The 20310-nt window shown below is 36.6% G+C and overlaps 1 protein-coding gene across 2 annotated transcripts in view; it reads right to left on the minus strand.

The window, feature by feature from the left end:
• nell2b (neural EGFL like 2b) overlaps positions 1-20310 on the minus strand; it is a 57354-nt gene that overhangs the window by 22994 nt on the left and 14050 nt on the right. For both annotated transcript variants that reach the window (XM_079817304.1, XM_079817303.1), the window contains exons 8-15: positions 19515-19643; positions 18090-18192; positions 17437-17528; positions 15825-15927; positions 14619-14753; positions 10257-10382; positions 2260-2382; positions 594-689 (exon numbers count right to left, since the gene is read on the minus strand). In XM_079817304.1, the coding sequence (XP_079673430.1) occupies positions 594-689; positions 2260-2382; positions 10257-10382; positions 14619-14753; positions 15825-15927; positions 17437-17528; positions 18090-18192; positions 19515-19643 (907 nt within the window). The remainder of the gene's footprint in view (positions 1-593; positions 690-2259; positions 2383-10256; positions 10383-14618; positions 14754-15824; positions 15928-17436; positions 17529-18089; positions 18193-19514; positions 19644-20310) is intronic.

Below are 20310 nucleotides of genomic sequence, written 5' to 3' on the forward strand. Positions count from 1 at the left end.
ATGTTATGCTATGCTAATGCTACCAAAGCATTGTGTAACTAATTAGCAAGGTGGCATTTATTGAATTAGCACAATTTTTTTAAGTTAAATGTTTCTTACTCAAATACTTCAAGTTCAGAGCAATTCAAATATATGATTACAAAATAAAAATCTGCAAGTTCTGCTTACTTAAACTATACATTTCTTAACTTTAGGCAACTAACTGCCTCAATTTTTTTGAGTTTTGCCAATTTATTTGAGTTTTACAGTGCATTATTCATCAAATTCATAGCAAACATGCATATCTACAGTGTCATGAAATATTGCACAGCCCACAGAGAGACATCTTTGGTCATGTTCACATTCGTAGAAATCATCTGACATAAATCTCACTCGCCTGGAATATATATATATATATAAAAAAAAAATCTCCTCTCCATGCCTTCTCCAGCTCTTAGCTCAAAATTTCTACCAACTCAGTCTATCACTGTAATATGAAAACACTTGAGAGGCGACAGTCTGTTAATATGTTGTACACTTTTCTCCACTCTCAATTTTTCAACCCTTTGAAAGGTTAGAGGAAATGCATTTCCATTGGCCTAATTGCGTCTTACCTGTCTCACATCTCTTTCCAGTGAAGCCCTGCTGGCAGATGCAGGTATCTGGAGTGACACAGGAACCTCCGTTGAGACACTGGCCATCACAGAGCGCTGCACACCAAACACAAGACACAGGGGTCAACACACATTTCAGCAGGGCTTCACCATACCAATGAAAACGAGTTTCTGCAAACCAGAGGCTGAGCTAATGCATGTGTGCAATGATGCAAAAACTACTGATTCTCAGTGTTGGGGAAAGTAATGCGTTACATATCGCGTTACTCCCTGAAAAGTAACTAATTGAGTTACTTACACATCAAAAGTGAAATGAATAAGCCTCAGGCTGAAGGAAATGTATATTTACACCTATACAGTAGAGGTCAATTAATGGGAAAACATACTAAAGTAACTTTACTTGAAAAAGTAACTCATATATTTTTTTGTAAATTTAAAGGTAATGCATTAGTTTACTTGTTACTTAAAGTAATCTGATTATGTAACTACTGTACAGTAGTACAGTAGTTACAAGTCAATACTATATTTTTTCCCCTTCCAATTTAATGAGTATAGTTCCTGAGTACTGTCTGACTGACATGAATATGGAGATCAAATGTAACATTCTGAATTTAGGCATTAGGTCATGCAGTGTAAACTTGCCTGCCACTTATTGCTTTATTTGCTTTCCTTTGTTTAATTGTATAACTACTTAAACAGGAAAAAACCTGTTAACTTAATTGAGAAATAAAATATGTTAATTAATTGATACTCATGTCAACAATTAATACCAATAAATATAAAATAATGTATTTACAATGAAAGGAAAACTACAAGAACTTCTAGCATAATTTGTTCATAATAGTTATTTTATTTGCTGTTAATTTGTTTCTTTGTTTATTATTTTATTATGAACTGTTAACTTGAATAGCGTCAAAAACTTTAATTAAACATACTATTTGTATTAATAAAATATGTTAATATTTATATTAATTTATAAATCATAAACTATTTGCTTAGTGTATAAATTTGTTGCGTTATTTTTATTGTTTTATTAGCTTGTAATTCGTTTTTTGTCTTATTTTTAATATGGTTTACTTGAATAATTACTTGAAAAAGTAATTGAGAAATATTAAATTAACATAACCTTATAAATGTACTCATATATTTGATATAAACAATTTAATTGAAAATTGTGAATTTTTACTGTAATATTAGTTCTGTCATGACAACTCTCAGGAGATTGGTATGGTAATATAGACTGGCATGGTAATGGATATGGCAATGTAATATATTTGGTCTTGATGGAATAGATATGCTATACTGCTGCTGCTAAAGAGCAAGTACGAGACTTGCTACTGCCAACACATTCACAGACATCGCTGTGAGCATGTAAGACATGCTGCTGCTGCTGAACATACATGAAATAACCCCCATTGCAGATCTATGCAGGTGGACCTGGGGAAGGTGGAGGGTTTCTGAAAGCGCACTGCAGACTGCTAACAGCAACACTACTGATATTTGTTTGAATGTTGAGCCGCAGCTTATTGGCTGCTGATGCAACAACAACCAATCAGCTGTGCTATGTAGATAATGACGTGATCACTACCAAATGAGTTAGACCTATCAACCTGTGCCAGTTGAAAGCTAGTACAGTATAGTGTAGAGTTCAGATGGTTGTGCTTACCTCTGCAGACGGTCCCGTTACCAACGAACCCTGGTTTACAGGAGCAGCTATGTCCGCCAACCATATTGAAGCAAAGAGCGTTTTCGTCACAGGTATTCAGTCCACGCACACACTCATCATGCTCTGAAAACACAAGGGGAGTGTGCGTCAGTGCGTTTTTGCACACTTTCCTCTAACTTTTTGCACGTTCTGCACTTTCCTTGCTGCTTTTTTTCTCTAAGGGGATACAATTCAGGCAGGCAGATTCAAAACAGGCAGAAGGAGAGAGAAGGAGACAGAAAGAAACAAAAACACTGAAACGGAAAGGAATCAGATGTGTATGAGCACGGTGTTTAGGGAATAACTGACACTACTGTGCAAAAATAATATGCCACAGTCTTTGCTGAAGGTTGTCTGCACATTTGAGATGCTGTCAAAGAGTTTTTGCACTTGGACTCTCTCTATATGGGCAAGCGCAAAGGCTCAAAACCCTGAAAAAAGCACATCGTTTATGTCTGTCTGTCAGTCTGTCTGTCTGTCTGTCTGTCTGTCTGTCTGTCTGTCTGTCTGTCTGTCTGTCTGTCTGTCTGTCTGTCTGTCTGTCTGTCTGTCTATCTATCTATCTATCTATCTATCTATCTATCTATCTATCTATCTATCTATCTGTCTATCTGTCTGTCTGTCTGTCTGTCTGTCTGTCTGTCTGTCTCCCTACCTAACTACCTACCTACCTACTTTGCGGATTCTGCTTTTAATTTATATCTAGATCGATTTTTAGAACAATATCTTTATCGTTACCATTGTAGTTATCGTCCATGGCATGAACGGGTCTTTAGAACCAGGCTATTTTATGGTGCTGTTCGATTAGGATCTTTAATGTAACTGCTCTCTTTGTATGAATTATGCAGGCTCAAAATTAGCTTGCACTGTTCCATCCTTCCATCCTCATTACATTTTGATAGGTTTACTACAATATGCACTGAAAAATGGCAATCAAATGGTTAAAGTATTACTGCAATGAACAGGGACACTGGTAAAAATCTTCAGCTACTCTGACATGACTGGACTAAAACACTGATTTATAATAAAGACAGCAAAGCAGTCCATATATTGTTTAAAAGAACAGGGGTCAACAGTTCAGTAATAATAATAAAAAATCTTTCTTGAAACTTAAACTGAACTTGATCATAAAACATTCAACAATCATCTCACAATTTTATGGTCTTACAATGACCTCCAGATGACCCCGTACTAAAATAAAGTCTTCCCTCAGCCTGCCTGAAATGCCAATGAAAGGTCCTCTGCTTCAGAGACTTGTGTCATTAATATTTCTGTTTGGGGCAAACTGTTCCCAAAGCAGCCAAGAGTTAAGGAGAATCGGGGAGACTTTCAGAGAGTATTGTAAAGTTACTCTGTAAAAACAGTGGTGAAACTTTTTAGCAAAACTAAGTCAATTTTTCATACTTTACATTATAATGCTTTGAAGCCTAAAATCAGCTGTAGCATTTAAAATTATTGATTTAGTACTTTTTATCCTCATCGTAAGACCCAAAAGACAAAAAATTAAGCCAATAAACAATTTGGCCCAATACCAGCTCCATTGGCTTCCCTGACGCCAGTTCTGTTTACCTCAGTCAGTGATATTACAGTCATGCCAAGCAGCGTTTGACTGAGACAAATCCCTCACAGTGGACTTGTTTGTGTGGTCTGATTTCTCATCTACGTTGACTCATCTGCCCATGACAGCTAAAGTGACACCAATTATCCTTCTAATTATTCATTAACAAAGCTCTTCTCTCCTTCTCTCACACATGTTCATTCACTTTCTATCTTCCAGATGGTCAGATCTATCAGCTACCCCCAGGTGAAAAATAGAGGATCTATCTATCTATCTATCTATCTATCTATCTATCTATCTATCTATCTATCTATCTATCTATCTATCTATCTATCTATCTATCTATCTATCTATCTATCTATCTATCTATCTATCTATCTATCTATCTATCTATCTATCTATCTATCTATCTATCTATCTATCTATCTATCTATCTATCTATCTATCTATCTATCTATCTATCTATCTATCTATCTATCTATCTATCTATCTATCTATCTATCTATCTATCTATCTATCTATCTATCTATCTATCTATCTATCTATCTATCTATATATATATATATATATATATATTATCCATCCATATATATATATATATGTATGGATGGATAATATATATATATATTATCCATACACATATATATATATATATATACATATATATATACATATATATATATATATATATATATATATATATATATATATATATACATATATATATACATATATATATATATATATATATATATATATATATATATATATATATATATATATATATATATATATATATATATATATATATATATATATATATATATATATATATATATATATATATATATATATATATATATATATATATATATATATATATATATATATATGATCAGGCATAAAATTATGACAACCTTCATAATATTGTGTTGGTCCCACTTTTTCTACCAAAACAGCCCTGACTCGTCAAAGCATGGACTCCACTAGACCCCTGAAGGTGTGGTGGATCTCAATCCAATCGAGCATCTGTGGGATGTGCTGAACAAACAAGTCCAATCCATGGAGGCCCCACCTCACAACTTACAGGACTTAAAGGATCTGCTGCTAACATCTTGGTGGAATTTGGGGAATTGGGAGGCCAAGTCAACTCCTCAAACTCATTGTTGTGCTCCTCAAACCATTGCTGAACCATTTTTGCTTTATAGCAGGGCGTATTATCCTGCCAAAAGAGGCCACAGCCACCATGGAATACCGTTTCCATAAAAGGGTGTACATGTTCTGCAACAATGCTTAGGTAGTTGGTACGTGTCAAAGTAACATCCACATGGATGGCAGGACCCAGGGTTTCCCAGCAGGACATTGCCCAAAGCACCACACTGCATCCGCCGGCTTGCCTTCTTCCCAATAGTGCATCCTGGTGCCATGTGTTCCCCAGGTAAGCGACGCACATGCACCCGGCCATCCACGTGATGTAAAAGAAAATGTGATTCATCAGACCAGGCCACCTTCTTCCATTGCTCCGTGGTCCAGTTCTGATGCTCACATGCCCACTGTTGTGCTGTGGACAGGGGTCAGCATGGGCACTGTGACTGGTCTGCGGCTATGCAGCCCCATACGCAACAAACTGCAATGCACTGTGTATTCTGACACCTTTCTATCAGAACCAGCATTAACTTCTTGAGCAATTTGTGCTACAGTAGCTCGTCTGTTTGACAGTATCACATGGGATAGGCTTTACTCCCCACGTGCATCAACAAGCCTTGGCCGCAAATGAACCTATTTCCGGTTCACCACTGTTCCTTCCTTGGGCCACTTTTGATAGATACTGACCACTGCAGACCGGGAACACCCCACAAGAGCTGCAGTTTTGGAGATGCTCTAACCCAGTCGTCTAGCCATCACAATTTGGCCCTTGTCCGACTCACTCAAATCCTTATGCTTGCCCATTTTTCCTGCTTCTAACACATCAACTTTGAGGACAAAATGTTCACTTGCTGCCTAATACATCCCACCCACAAACAGGTTCCGTGATGAAGAGATAAATAGTGTTATTCACTTCACCGGTCATAATGTTATGCCTGATTGGTGTATATATCCTCCTTAGCGTTTCCTTCTCTTCTGTTTGATCTCCAAAATCCACACCTGTCTGGTGTCTTTTTCTTCACTATGTGTTACTTTTCATCTCAAAATCCCTCCGATGAAGTGAACCTGCCTAATCAACTTGAGTCATAAATCTTACAACACAGATCTATAAATCACACTCATTAAAATGTCATTAAATCATCTCATTAAAATGCACTTTGACTGATGAATGATGCTGATTGGCCGGGCGTTTTTATGCTGTGGTTCCTCATCTATGAATATCTCAGGATGCATTTCCAGCTGAATTGAGGATCATTCACCAACATAATGCAGATCACATATTCAGTCTAAATGCTCTGCTTCTTTTCACAGAGAGACAAAAACCATATTCGTTCCATGCAACCAAAATCGCTTTTGGAAAAGATGATTCTTTGTGTTTGTACATGAAAGCGATAGTACATCCAAAAACGTACATCATTTACTCATCCTCATATCTTTCGAAACCTGTATGATTGTTTATTCGGTGGACAACAAAAGGAGATGCTTAGCAGAACATCCAAGCTGCTCTTTTCTACAATGTCAAAGAATGCTAACCATGATTGTGAAAAGGCTTTTCAGTTTAAGTTTCTCACACAAACATATCATATGGCTTCAGGAGACTTTGAATAGTGAGTCAAAGGAATCACCTTTGAAAGCCCCTGGTCATTGTATGTAACAGAACAGCGTGAACATTCTTCGAAATATCTCCTTTTGTGTTTCATGAAAGAAAAGTCAGACGGGTTTGGAATGACATGAGGGTGAGTAAATGACGACGGGTGAACTATTCCTTGAAAAATAGAAACTAAACGAAGGTGAAATCTCTCTGATCTTTGAAGACACATTTACACTGACATCTCTGTCCAGAATAGCACATAAATGAGCTGAGTTGAGACTAACGTCCTTTTAAGATTAACATCTGCTGACTGCTCAAGAGGAACTAATGAGGAATTGTGCGAGAGCCACAGAAAGAATGGAGAAAGAGGAACTCCATAATGTCCATTCCCATATAATTTTTTTAAACAACAAACGCTAACTAATGACTGGGACTGTTCGTGTAATTGACAAAACCTCTTATCGTGCCAATAAGTTTGTTCATTGCCGAGTAAAGGACGTAATAAGTAAATATCACTGAGCCGATAATGAAGGCAAGACAGAGCTTTAATGAACAGATATGAAAACAGTGGAGCACATTTAAAATAATTACAATAATTCAAATAGCGTCTGATGTTTTAAATTAAAATAAGATTGTCTGATTAAAAGTGTTCTCATTTTATACCAGGTGACGTCTATTCCAGCTTCAAATTAAACGAATTCCAGTTTCAACCGACGTGAAGGCAGCCTGCAGATTATCTCATAATAATCCCACAGGCAAAATATGTAATATATTTCTCTGTGTGACTGCACACGTGAATAATTGAAAATAATAATGTTTTGCCATCAGAACGCCAGCCTCACTGAGACTCTAAGTAATTACAGAAGCAGATGCACAGCTTTGAGCCAATCAACATCAGACGCATGGCTTTCAACCAATCATCAATGGGCTAGAGATCCAGAGGGAAGGAGGAGATATTAAACATATAGAGTTAAACTGATAACTGCTGCAAGTAATGGTTTTATTAAATTGATATAAAAGCGGCAGGGTGTGCATTTAAATTAAAAAAGCATCTCTCACCTGTACGTTCTGAGAAGACACAAACTCAGAGGAACAAACTAAATCTGATTCTGAATCAATTACGTGAGAGTTTTAGCCTGTGAAAGGTCATTGTGAGCACCATTTATTGATCAATTTCCAAAAAGCGCGCTCTAAGGCAAATTTAACACTATAGAATAAATGACTCGACACCTCCACATACGGTTAAGGCTCAATGCTGTTCAAATGACATAAGTTTCCGCATTTGCATAGAAAGAAATGAAAAGCAAGCAACGTTGAAGCTTGTTCCACAGTGCACTTGTGCTTTCATACATGAATCCAGCCCTTTCCATTACAAAACAACAACATTATTGAAGCATTAAAATGCACAGACGTCAGAGAACTTGATTGCGTTGTTGGTGTAATGCGGACTACTTGAAAATATAATAACAATAAATGATAACAATGCAGCTGGCCTTGATTAACCATGGATTTCTGAGATGATCAGCAGAGAAAAAAACTCTGATTTTTTTGTTGGCCGTGATGCACCTTACAGCCCAGGTGCAGTTTTCTATGCTTTATTCTTTGCGTATTTATTGAGACAGAAACCTTCCTGGACTCTCTGTTGTAATTAATTCAGTTTTAAAGTAGGTCACAGAAGGACTAAGGCTCATTTATCGTGTAGCTGTTCCCTCACGCCGTGTCTCGCTTCCTTATCCTGTGCTCCTGAAGTGATTTAATTGCTTTTTTAAGTTAAAGATCAGGAGCATCTGTACTTTCCATCAGTGAAAACTTTCACATATGCTGTCTTTCTTGAACTTTTTTTTTGCCGTCTCATTCTTGTTCTTCCTCTATTGCACGCATTATTAAAACAATGTTAAACAATGCCTGATAATATGCATAAAACAAACCTCATTAGTACAACATAAAAAACCTAAACTAATACTTGTATATATAAACAATAATATTTTTTTGGGTCTGTACGTTGTCTGGAGATGTAATATATTTAGCATTTTAATTATTTAAATATTAGTAATTAAATGACTTTCCTTTTCTTTTCCTCATATTAAAATATAAAAATAGCACCAAAAAAAAGAATGCTATTAAAATCACACTAAACACTACATAACAGAACTGGCTCATACAGTAGTTTTTTTCATGTTTTAAATAAACACTAAAATATGCTACAACATAAAAAAAATTAATAAAATAATAAAATAAAATAAAATAAAAAAATTAAAAATAAATAAATAAAATATGCTATAACACAAATAAAAAATAAATAAAAAAATTAAATAATTTAAATTATATCGCTGCATGTATAAAATGAAATATAGTCTGATAATTAATTGAACAATAAAAAAATATAAATAAATAAATAAATAAATACATTCACTCCTACTTTAGTTTTTTCATGTTTTAAATAAACACTAAAATATGCTATAACACAAATAAAATAATAAAAAATAAATAAATAAATAAATAAAACAAATACAATTAAAAATAAAATAAAATAATAAATAAATAAATAAAATATGGTATAACACAAATAAAAAAATAAAAAAAATTTAAATGATATCGCTGCATGTATAAAATGAAGTATAGTCTGATAATTAATTGAACAATAAAAAATATAAATAAATAAATAAATACATTCACTCCTACTGCAGTTTTTTCATGTTTTAAATAAACACTAAAATGTGCTATAACACAAATAATTTTTTTTTAATTATAAAATGAAATAAAAAAAATAAAATAAACAAATGAAAAATAAATAAATAAAATATGCTATAACACAAATAAAAAATAAATTAAAAAATTTAAAAAATTAAATTATATCGCTGCATGTATAAAATGAAATATAGTCTGATAATTAATTGAACAATAAAAAATATAAATAAATAAATACATTCACTCCTACTGTAGTTTTTTCATGTTTTAAATAAACACTAAAATATGCTATAACACAAATAAAATAAAAAAATAAAAAAATAAATAAAACAAAACATATAAAATAAAAAAATAAAAAATAAAATAAAAAATAAATAAATAAATAAAATATGCTATAACACAAATAAAAAATAAATAAAAAAAATAAAATGATATCGCTGCATGTATAAAATGAAATAGTCTGATAATTAATTGAACAATAAAAATATAAATAAATAAAAACATTCACTCCTACTGTAGTTTTTTCATGTTTTAAATAAACACTAAAATGTGCTATAACACAAATAAATAATAAAAAATAAAATAAATAAATAAAATAAATAAAGCAAAATTATATAGTTGCATGTATAAAATAAAATATAGTATGATAATTAATTGAACTATAAAAAATATAAATAAATAAATAAATTCAGATGATTTTTTTATATGATTTTTAAACAAAGTCTACTTATTAGCAAATGTGAATCACACTTTTTAATCAGTGAAAAAATGCAATAAAATTTGCTTTTCAGGGCAAAAATAACAGCAAATATGTAAAAAGTAGCTTATTAAATGATTTTACAGGGTCTTTAAAAACATTTTAATGACCTATACACATTAAGCCATGGTGCTCATCTGATAAATTCAGGTTTGAATCCTGCCTTCACCAAATAAATGTGTGTCAAAAAAGCACATTATAATGATCTCAGTACTCACCTGTGCAGGAGTAATCATCAATACGGACGTAGCCGGTGTGACAGACACACATAAAGGAGCCGGGTGTGTTCATACACATCGTGTTCTCCCTGCAGTAGTGTTTGCCCTCTGCACACTCATCGATATCTGCAACCATAGCATAACACAAGACACTCTGTACTATGACCTGAACACAACACGGTTTACAAAGCATTTGGGAAGAAGCTTTGCCAAAAACCACCATTCACACTGCAGCTGTGATCAATTAACAGCATTTGTCAAGGGTGCTGGAAGATCCAGTCATTACATCATGAGCACTCTGTTGTACGAACAACTTTACTGTTCGCACTGCTGCAGGAAACCGTTAAGACTGTAATATAACAGGAACGCCAACACCATATTTGAATGTTTCAAAGAATATTTAAGGGAAAGCACAACAAAATCTGTCACTATTTAATCAAGCTTCTGTTGCCTCCCTTTGAGTCCTTGTCTTCAATGGAACAAAAAAATTAAGAAAACTATTCAATCGCTGCAGGTTCAGCATTGAAACTTTTTGTTCATCTGCGGTTTGGCAGCCTTGATAACAGATACAATATAAATACATCTACAATAAAGAGTTAAAGGTTTGAATAACTTTTAAAAATAATGTACAGTACTGTATACGTGTGACTCAATTCAGTCCTTAAACTGCTTTAACAAAACACAGAGCACTTCTAGACCTTTCACTTTCTGTCCCTTTCCTCCACCTCCTTCACTTTCTCAGCCTCCAGTTTTTTCCTTGTACACTTTTCATAGACACGCTCTTGTCCTTCGGTCCACCCACTCTCTCCTCCTCAAGAACAGTTTATATAATCTTCCTCACATTTCTTTTCTCTGTTTAAATCAACACAGCACAAAATCATGTTCTTAATCAGCGTTTTGTCTCTGTTACAGTAAAAATCACAAGATACATATTTAATGAAGAAACAGTTGCTCGAGATACACCATTAAGACTTGTTTTCAGACAATAGTTTATTTTTCTTACCCCATTAGCAGATGTCACCATAAATCGAACAGATTTTTGTGACTTTTATGCTTAAAATAAGCATCCATCCATCCACCACTCCAACCATCCCTCCAACCAACCATCGCACCCACCCACCCTTCCAACCATCCATCCACCACTCCAACCAACCATCGCACCCACCACTCCAAACATCCATCCATTGTACACACCACTCAAACTAAACATTCATCCATCCATTCAACCAACCATTGCACCCACCACTCCAACCAACCATCCATCCATTGCACCCACCACTCCAACCATCCGTCCATCGTACACACCACTCCAACCATCCAACCACTCCACATCCATCCAACCAACCATCCATCCATCGCACCCACCACTCCAACCAACCATCCATCCATCGCACCCACCATTCCAACCAACCATCCATCCATCGCACCCACCACTCCAACCAGCCATCGCACCCACAATTCCAACCAACCATTCATTCATCCATCCATCACACCCACCACTCCAACCATCCCTCCAACCAACCATCGCACCCACCATTCCAAGCCTACCATTCATCCATCCATCACACCCACCACTCCAACCATCCCTCCAACCAACCATCGCACCCACCATTCCAACCAACCAACCAACCATCCATCCATCGCTCCCACCACTCCAACCAACCATTGCACCCACCATTCCAACCAACCGTTCATCCATCCATCCATCCATCCATCCAATCAACCATCGCACCCACTATTTCAACCAACCATTCATCCAGCCATCCAGCCATCCATCCATCCATCCATCCATCCATCGCACCCACCACTCCAACCAACCATCCATCCATCCATCTCTCCAACCAACCAACCAACCATCGCACCCACCACTCCAAACATCCATCCATTGTACACACCACTCAAACTAAACATTCATCCATCCATTCATCCAACCATTGCACCCACCACTCCAACCAACTATCCATCCATTGCACCCACCACTCCAACCATCCGTCCATCGCACACACCACTCCAACCATCCAACCACTCCACATCCATCCAACCAAACCATCCATCCATCACACCCACCACTCCAACCAACCCTCCAACCAACCATTCATCCATCCATCACACCCACCACTCCAAACCATCCCTCCAACCAACCATCGCATCCACCATTCCAACTAACCGTTCATCCATCTATGCATCCATCCATTGCACCCACCACTCCAACCATCCGTCCATCGCACACACCACTCCAACCATCCAACCACTCCACATCCATCCAACCAAACCATCCATCCATCACACCCACCACTCCAACCAACCCTCCAACCAACCATTCATCCATCCATCACACCCACCACTCCAAACCATCCCTCCAACCAACCATCGCATCCACCATTCCAACTAACCGTTCATCCATCTATGCATCCATCCATCGCACCCGCCACTCCAACCATCCCTCCAACCAACCATCCATCCATCTCTCCAACCAACCATCGCACCACTCCAAACATCCAACCATCCCTGCAACCAACCAACCCCTTCATCCATCCATCCATCGCACCCACCACTCCAACCAACCATCCATCCATCCATCGCACCGACCACTCCAACCATCCATCCATCGCACCCACCACTCCAAACATCCATCCATCATTCACACCACTCAAACCAACCATTCATCACCCACTCCATCCATCCATCCATATAAAAAATAGATTAAAAAAAATGTCAAAACAATATACATTCTCTGAAAACCAGTATTATTAACTAACACAGAGGCATCTCAACCACTTTTTGATCCATCAGAGCAATGTGCTTGGAATAACAGTAAATAGTGGAGAGAAATTCTCCAAAGTCTTATCTGTCCCAATTTGTCTGCTGTGGAGGATTCAGAGCCTACACCGTGGAGGAAAAAAACTCACTCATAATATCTGTAAATGAAATTGTAATGCCTTTTCAGCCGCTTCTGTTCTAGAAGATATGAATCCCAAATTAATAATTTAAAGTTTATTTCAGAGCTGCATTGGCACTGGTATTATTCATATGCCTGAGGCTGCTGCAAACTACAGACTACAACAATCCACGCAAACATGCTGAATTTCTCCCAAACTAGCAGGTTGTTTAACCTTATTTAACCTTGCCAGTTATTTACAGCTGATGTGTGTAATTTCAATGTTAAAACAGTTATATATTATATATTATCCCAGCTTAATGTGCAAAGACAACTATGGTAACTAAAATGCGTAAGCAGATGAACAAAAAGCACTTTTCTTAGTATCACAACAGGGAAAATCACACACATTCCCAAATGGTAAAAAAGTTGCTTGATAAAGAGCGCTATTATGACCCAGCAGGTCCTCTCAGATGTGTCTCAGATTTGATCAAGTCATACTGATATATTGTACAGCAACATTACTGTAACAACTGTGTTGTATAAATTCTTCCAGACACTTACAGAAGCGTTCTGTGCCTTTCTGGTGACGAAAAGTTCTTCTAATGTCACCCCCCAAATTGTCTATTGATTGTCTATGCTGGAGGTCCTACTGTCGCCTACACATTACTTTAATCCGTAGCCATCACCATTGATTTTTCACAGTTTTCCATTTATACGCTTTCAGACTTCCTCGAAATTTTAGAGGCAAGTCAAAATACAGCAGAGCACATTATGTTTTTTTAGTCATAGACAAAAACAATTGAACATTTTCTTCCTTTCGGTTCTGTTTATAAAGTCATGGGGGTGAGTAAATGATGACAGAATTTCTTCTTTTTGGGGGGTGAATGGGTGAACTATTCATGTTCTGGGTAAACTAACAGGACATAAAAACCAAAAGAGAACGCAATGTTACGCAAAAGCACGTTTGCAAGCAAAACTGTTCAAACTAAAAATTGTCATTGGTCTTTTGTGTGGAAAGAGATATCCATCACATTCTCGCTGGGCTGTTGTGTTTGTTTAGACAAGGGTACAAGCCTATTAAAAGCCAGCGAGCCACAGGAATCCCCCTTCACATCTGTACACACACACTCGCACAGCATGAACTCCAGGGTTTACAATGCATTAATTACAGCTGTAAGGATAATAGTGGTGCTGAAATATTCATTCAGCGAGACACTAAGTAATCACCAGTCAACAGCTTTCATCGGTAACTCCTCCATCTGTGATTGCAGGCAATTTAGTGATTTGTGAAAGCCCTGTTATTTGCTTATACAAAACAAAAATGTTAAGCAAGCAAATCTGTGGGGGTTCAAAAAAACAGGTGCTATGTATGGAGCGACAAAAGGGCTTGACGGATTTAGAGTTTCATTTGTTTTTATAGTGTTTTAGAATATATATATATATCAATGATTGGCATGGTTTGTCTGTGGTAGTTTGAATACCTTGGCAGTAGGCGCTGTCATCCCTGAGCGCATGGTATCCCTCTTTACAGCTGCAGCAAGCTCCTGCCTCTAGGTTAATGCAGTCCGAATTCTCCACACAGTTGCGGTTGTAACCCTCAGCACAGAAATCATGCCCTGGGAGTGAGATAAATACAGTAGAAGTGTTATGCAATGCCTAAATCTGACATTTAATAATTGATGGATTATAAATTACACTTTTTTTTTACCCCGCAATGACAAATGTTCACATTGTAAGACTATTCAATTGGGGAGGATTTATTGTTCACTCCTGGCTAATTGTCATGAAATAGGATGTTGGGACGTTTTGGGACATTGCATGTCCTGCGGTGTGACAGGCTATACACCATCTAAAACCATTTTAAACAGCATTTTGCTAATTATTTTATAATTGTTAATAAATGACTTCTTAATGAGTTTTTAATTGGTCTTTGTTACTTGTTTTCCAACAATCATGCTTAAAGCTAGATCAGTTTACTAAGCCTTTAAGCCTTGATTTCATAGATTATATCTTAAATGTAATTGTACATTCTCCTACTGCACTGGTTTCACTCGTTTTTAACTTCTTTACACTGAAAGCAAGTGAAAAAATAGAATATCTTATGCAGTGTTGCTTGTCAAATAAATAGCTTGTTTCAATGATTTTTAGATATTTGACAATTTATCTTTTTTTTGCAGTGCTTATATGATCTCAAATTAATAGAGAGAATATTTGTACTTTTAAAAATGTACTTTTCACAAAATTGTGATGTAAAAAAAAGGAAACATCTGTATTTCAGTGCTTTTGTGAATGAAACGAAATGAAAAGAAAAGAAGAAAGAAAACAAAATGTATAACTATGTGTCAACCTTCTGTATCCCTGTACAAAATGGTTCAAACGTGTTACTGCAGACTGTGGCTCAATCTGTGAACTATGAGAGGTGTGGTAAAGTCGAACAATATCACTGTTACACTTGTGATGTGTGTGTGTGTGTGTGTGTGTGTGTGTGTGTGTGTGTGTGTGTGTGTGTGGTTATATGTGTGAAGGGTGCAAACATAGAAGTTTGCTGTCATGCACAGTCATGGCTTGGTGTTGAGCACAAATCTAGTTTGTGTGCGCAGTGGTCAAAGGTGGCTGCCCTTAATATGACTCCAATCAGTGGAGTGTAGAGGATGTGTGTTGTTCCTGCGTGTGTGAGTGTGTCGCACCTCTGCACACTTTGCAGCAGCGGTCTGTGAGTGTGATCTGCTCTGACTCTGGGCAGTTCAGCTCTGGACAAGTAGTCATCTCAACCCTACGCATACTTCGATCCTGCAAACACATAAACAAGTGTTTGTTCAATTAACCTTGCAAGTCAAACATTCAGCTTAAACTTTGGAACATGGTAGCTGTTTCTAAGCTGGTCTTAGCTGGTTTAAGCAACAAGCTAACCAACAAACAGTTATGTGTTTAAGATGGATTGTCAAATTCAAATGCTGCTTGGAATTAGAATTTTCAACCAGTCAGACAGAATTCAAATTCAGCCTGGAATTCAAATTCACAACCATACTCAGAAAATAATCTTATTCTGCCTAGGATTCAAACTCACAAACAGATCCAGACAGAATTCAGATTCTGTTTGAAATTCAAATGTTTAAACAAATTCATAATCCGTCCCAGACAGAATTTAAATTCAGACAGAATTCAAATTCTGCCTGGAATTCAAATTCATAACCATACTCTGAGAAAATGATCTTATTCTTCATAAAATTCAAACTCATTACAAATGAACAAATTTAGATTCTGCTTGGAATTTAATTTTATAACCAAACCAGACAGACTTCAAATTCTGCCTGAAAATCAAATTCATAATTAGACCCAGACAGAAATAAAATTCTGGCTTTTTATTCAAATATATAACCAAATTCATAATCCGTCCCAGACAGAATTCCAATTCACCCTGAATTCAATGTCTGCTCGGAATTCAGATTCTTAACCAGGCTCTGACAGAATTTGAATTTTGCCAAGAATTCCAATTCATAACCACATTCAGAAAAAAGAAAATCAAATTCTGCCTGGAATTCAAATTCACCAACAGATCTATATAGAATTCATATTCAAATTCTGCCAAAAATTAAAATTTCTAACCAGGACCAGACAGACTTAAAATTTTGCCTGGAATTCAAATTCATAATCAGACACAGACAGAATTCAAATTCAGATTCAAATTCTGCTTGGAATTCAAATTTATAACCAGGACCAGACAGTCTTCAAATTCTGCCTGGAATTCAAATTCATAATTAGACCCAGACAGAATTCAAATTCAGATTAAAATGCAGCTTGGCATTCCAATTCATAACCAGACAAAATTCTAATTCTGCATGCAATTCAAATTCATAATCAGAACCAGACCCAGACAGAATTCAAGTTCAGATTCAAATTCTGCCTGGAATTCCAATTCATAACCAGGCTCAGAATTGTTTTAAATTTCAAATTCAAATTCATAATCAAACCCAGACAGAATTCACATGCTGCTTGGCATAATTCATAACCAGGCCCAGGTAGAATCGTGGCCAGCAACATTCAGATTTCCTCTGAATTCAAATTCCCATCTTTCGTGTCATCCACCCATTGTGTGTTGATTTATGACATTATGATTGGTCATGCTTTCATCTACAAATAAGAGTGCAGTACTCGCAGCTCCAATTAACACATCCACCTTACACAAATCAGCAGATTTCTCCAAAAACGAGTGCAAAAAAAAATGCAGAAGGGACAGATTCTGGTATGTGTCTGCTGAAAACCTTCAGACCACCGGCCTGTAGTTACATTGGAACTTACCCTGCATTCAAACAGCAGACAGTTTCCCTCAGAGTCGTGTACGCTCTTACGGTCACCTTCCACGTACACTCTTCCCCTGAACAGACACACGGCTAAAGACAGAAAAGATATAAAGAGAAAAAGAAGAAATTGAGAGGATAGAGACAAAACAAACCAGTAAAGCATCGATCGCACAAGCATGTTAGATTAAGCCTACCAGAGCGCAGTGTTAAATAAAGCCCTGGTCATCAGTCAAACTGCTATTAGCTTCTGCACATTAGCCCTGCTCACTCAAACACAACATGCTGCACACTGGCCTTGAATTATTAATGATACCAGAGAAAGTGCGTGACTGCGTTGTGTGTGTGTTGACATTCGAATTTGTGGCAGCGGTAACCTAGCAACACAGGGATGTGGTCAGTTTGTCATCAAGACCGCAGCATGATTATAAAAAAGATTTTGGTGGAAAGAAAGATAGTGAGGAGAGAATCGAGAAGATGGAGAGATAAAGGAGCAAATATGAGACAAAGGGAGAGAGAGTGGCAAAGTTGTCAAATATTTGCAGCGCTATAGATGCATGGCCTCATTTTGCGTGTGTGTGTGTATATGTGTGTGTGTGTGTGTGTGTGTGTGTGTGTGTGTGTGTGTGTGTGTGTGTGTGTGTGTGTACTCACGCTGGCACTCTTTACAGCATGCTCCAGGCATGTAGATTGGAGCTGTATCAGGGGGACACTGAGGTGGTGGGCAGAAAATACTCTCACACTCCACTGTACCATTCTGCAGGTGGAACACACACACACACACACACCATCATCATCATCATCACCACCACCATCAATAAAAGAGCTTCACAAACACATGATTCTGCAAAATAAGCTAACAGAATCAGACATTTCACGAGTGATGCTGGCAACTCAGATAGATATTCAAAATCTTCACAAATAAAACAAAACCCCAAAAATACTTGAGGGTGCATTCCCACAGTCTGACAGCTACAAATCGACTTGCCAAACTTCTGTATAATACGGCTACAAAACTCAAAAAAAAAAATTATAAATGTACAATGCTTTAAGGGTGTTTGGATATTTTATTCCATGGTGGAGTTTTAATCTCACAATTCAGCCTTTTTTATGCAATTCTGACTTTATAGAGAAATACGAGTTTATATTTCAGAATTGCGATTTTATATCTCACAATTTGGACTTCATAACTCGCAATTTGGACTTCATAACTTGCAATTTGGACTTTATAACTCGCAATAGTGAGTTTATATCTCACATTTCTGAGGAAAAAAAGTCTCAGAATTGTGAGATATAAACTCACTATTGCGAGTTATAAAGTCCAAATTGCGAGATATAAACTTAACTCGCAATTGTGAAAACAGTATGAATTGTGAACTATAAACTTGCATTTATGAGAAAAAAGTCTGAATTGTGAGATTAAAAGCAATTAGCTTTTTTTTGTTTGTTGAAAAAACAAGCTTCCATATTTCAGAGCCCCAGCTTAAAGGGACATAGTGATGTAAAAAAAAAAAAAAAAAAAGGATGTGAGAAAAAAATGTATTTCAATATTTTTGCGATTTCTACAAAACTTTTGGTTTCTTCTGAGAAACTTTGTGCCCACTCCAAAAAAATGTGTGATAGAAATAACATGGTAGGAAAAGCTATATATATTTTAGTTTCTTGTGGAACGCAGTAGTTTTGATAGAAAAAACAAAGGTTTTTGGGGTGAAACACAATACTTTTGCAAGAGAATACAAAAGTTTTGTGAGAGAACGCAAAAGCATTGAAAAAAAAAATCCCATCATCATGTCCCCTTATGGGACAGGAAAAAATGCTTTGCTCCCACAAAAAGTAGTCAAATCATAGCTTATTTCCATAATTTGCACTGTCACTCGTGTCTCAAATAGCCAAAAGATCAAATATCAAATAGCCAAAAGCTCAAATATCAATGAAAAAATAATGATTTCTAGTTGCTTTGTCGCTGAAAATCACTGCCACTGTGAACGGCCCTTGAGTTTGTAGCTTGGAGAGCCATCTCTAGTTTAAAATCCCAAACAAACAATCCTGTTACCCTGTCCTGGGAATACATGAGCTTACTGAGCATGTGCAGTTTCTGCATCCATCTATCCAAGCATCATCGTCCCTATATATCTCTCCATTCAGGGTGCACGTCCTCTCACAGTAACAGCCATCCAAGTACTTCATCTTCTCTTCCGCAAGTGCCAACTAGAGCACAATAAAGACATGAGGAAGAAGAGAGGGTGTGACTGAATGAATCAATATAATGGGAAGCCATACAAAAAAGAAGAGCAAGCAAAAAATGAATGTTAGAAGGAGAGGGAAATAAGAGATTTATGATGAAGGCAGCGTTTGTGGTGTTCACTATTAAGGACATTAACAGACCATAGAAACTAGTGATATCCAACACACACACACACACACACACACACACACACACACTACTACTATACTACTACTATGGAGCCCCTAAAGAGACATGCTGATGAAAAAAAAAGAGATTGAAGGAAAAATTATGAATCAATGCTTTTGCATTCTCTTGAAAATATTTTGCATTCTCCTGAGAAACTTTGCGTTCGCTTGCAAAGAACTCAAACGTTTTGCCGGCAAACGCAAAGTTTCTCAGGAGAACGCAAACATCTTGCGAGGGAATACAACATTTCTCGGGGGAATGCAGAACTTTTGCGAGAGAGCGCAAAAGCATTAAAATATGCCCATTTTTACCATCACCATGTCCCTTCAGGGGCTCAGTAGACTACAAATCTTGTGCAGTTGAATGAAAATTAAGTAGGCCCTAGGTCCTAATAAAATTAAGCACATCAAACTGACTCAATCCCTTTCAACTATATAGCTAACAATAGCAACATTAGCATCC

Source organism: Gobio gobio (genome assembly GCF_949357685.1).
Source record: "Gobio gobio genome assembly, chromosome: 5".
NCBI classification, from domain to species: domain Eukaryota; kingdom Metazoa; phylum Chordata; class Actinopteri; order Cypriniformes; family Gobionidae; genus Gobio; species Gobio gobio.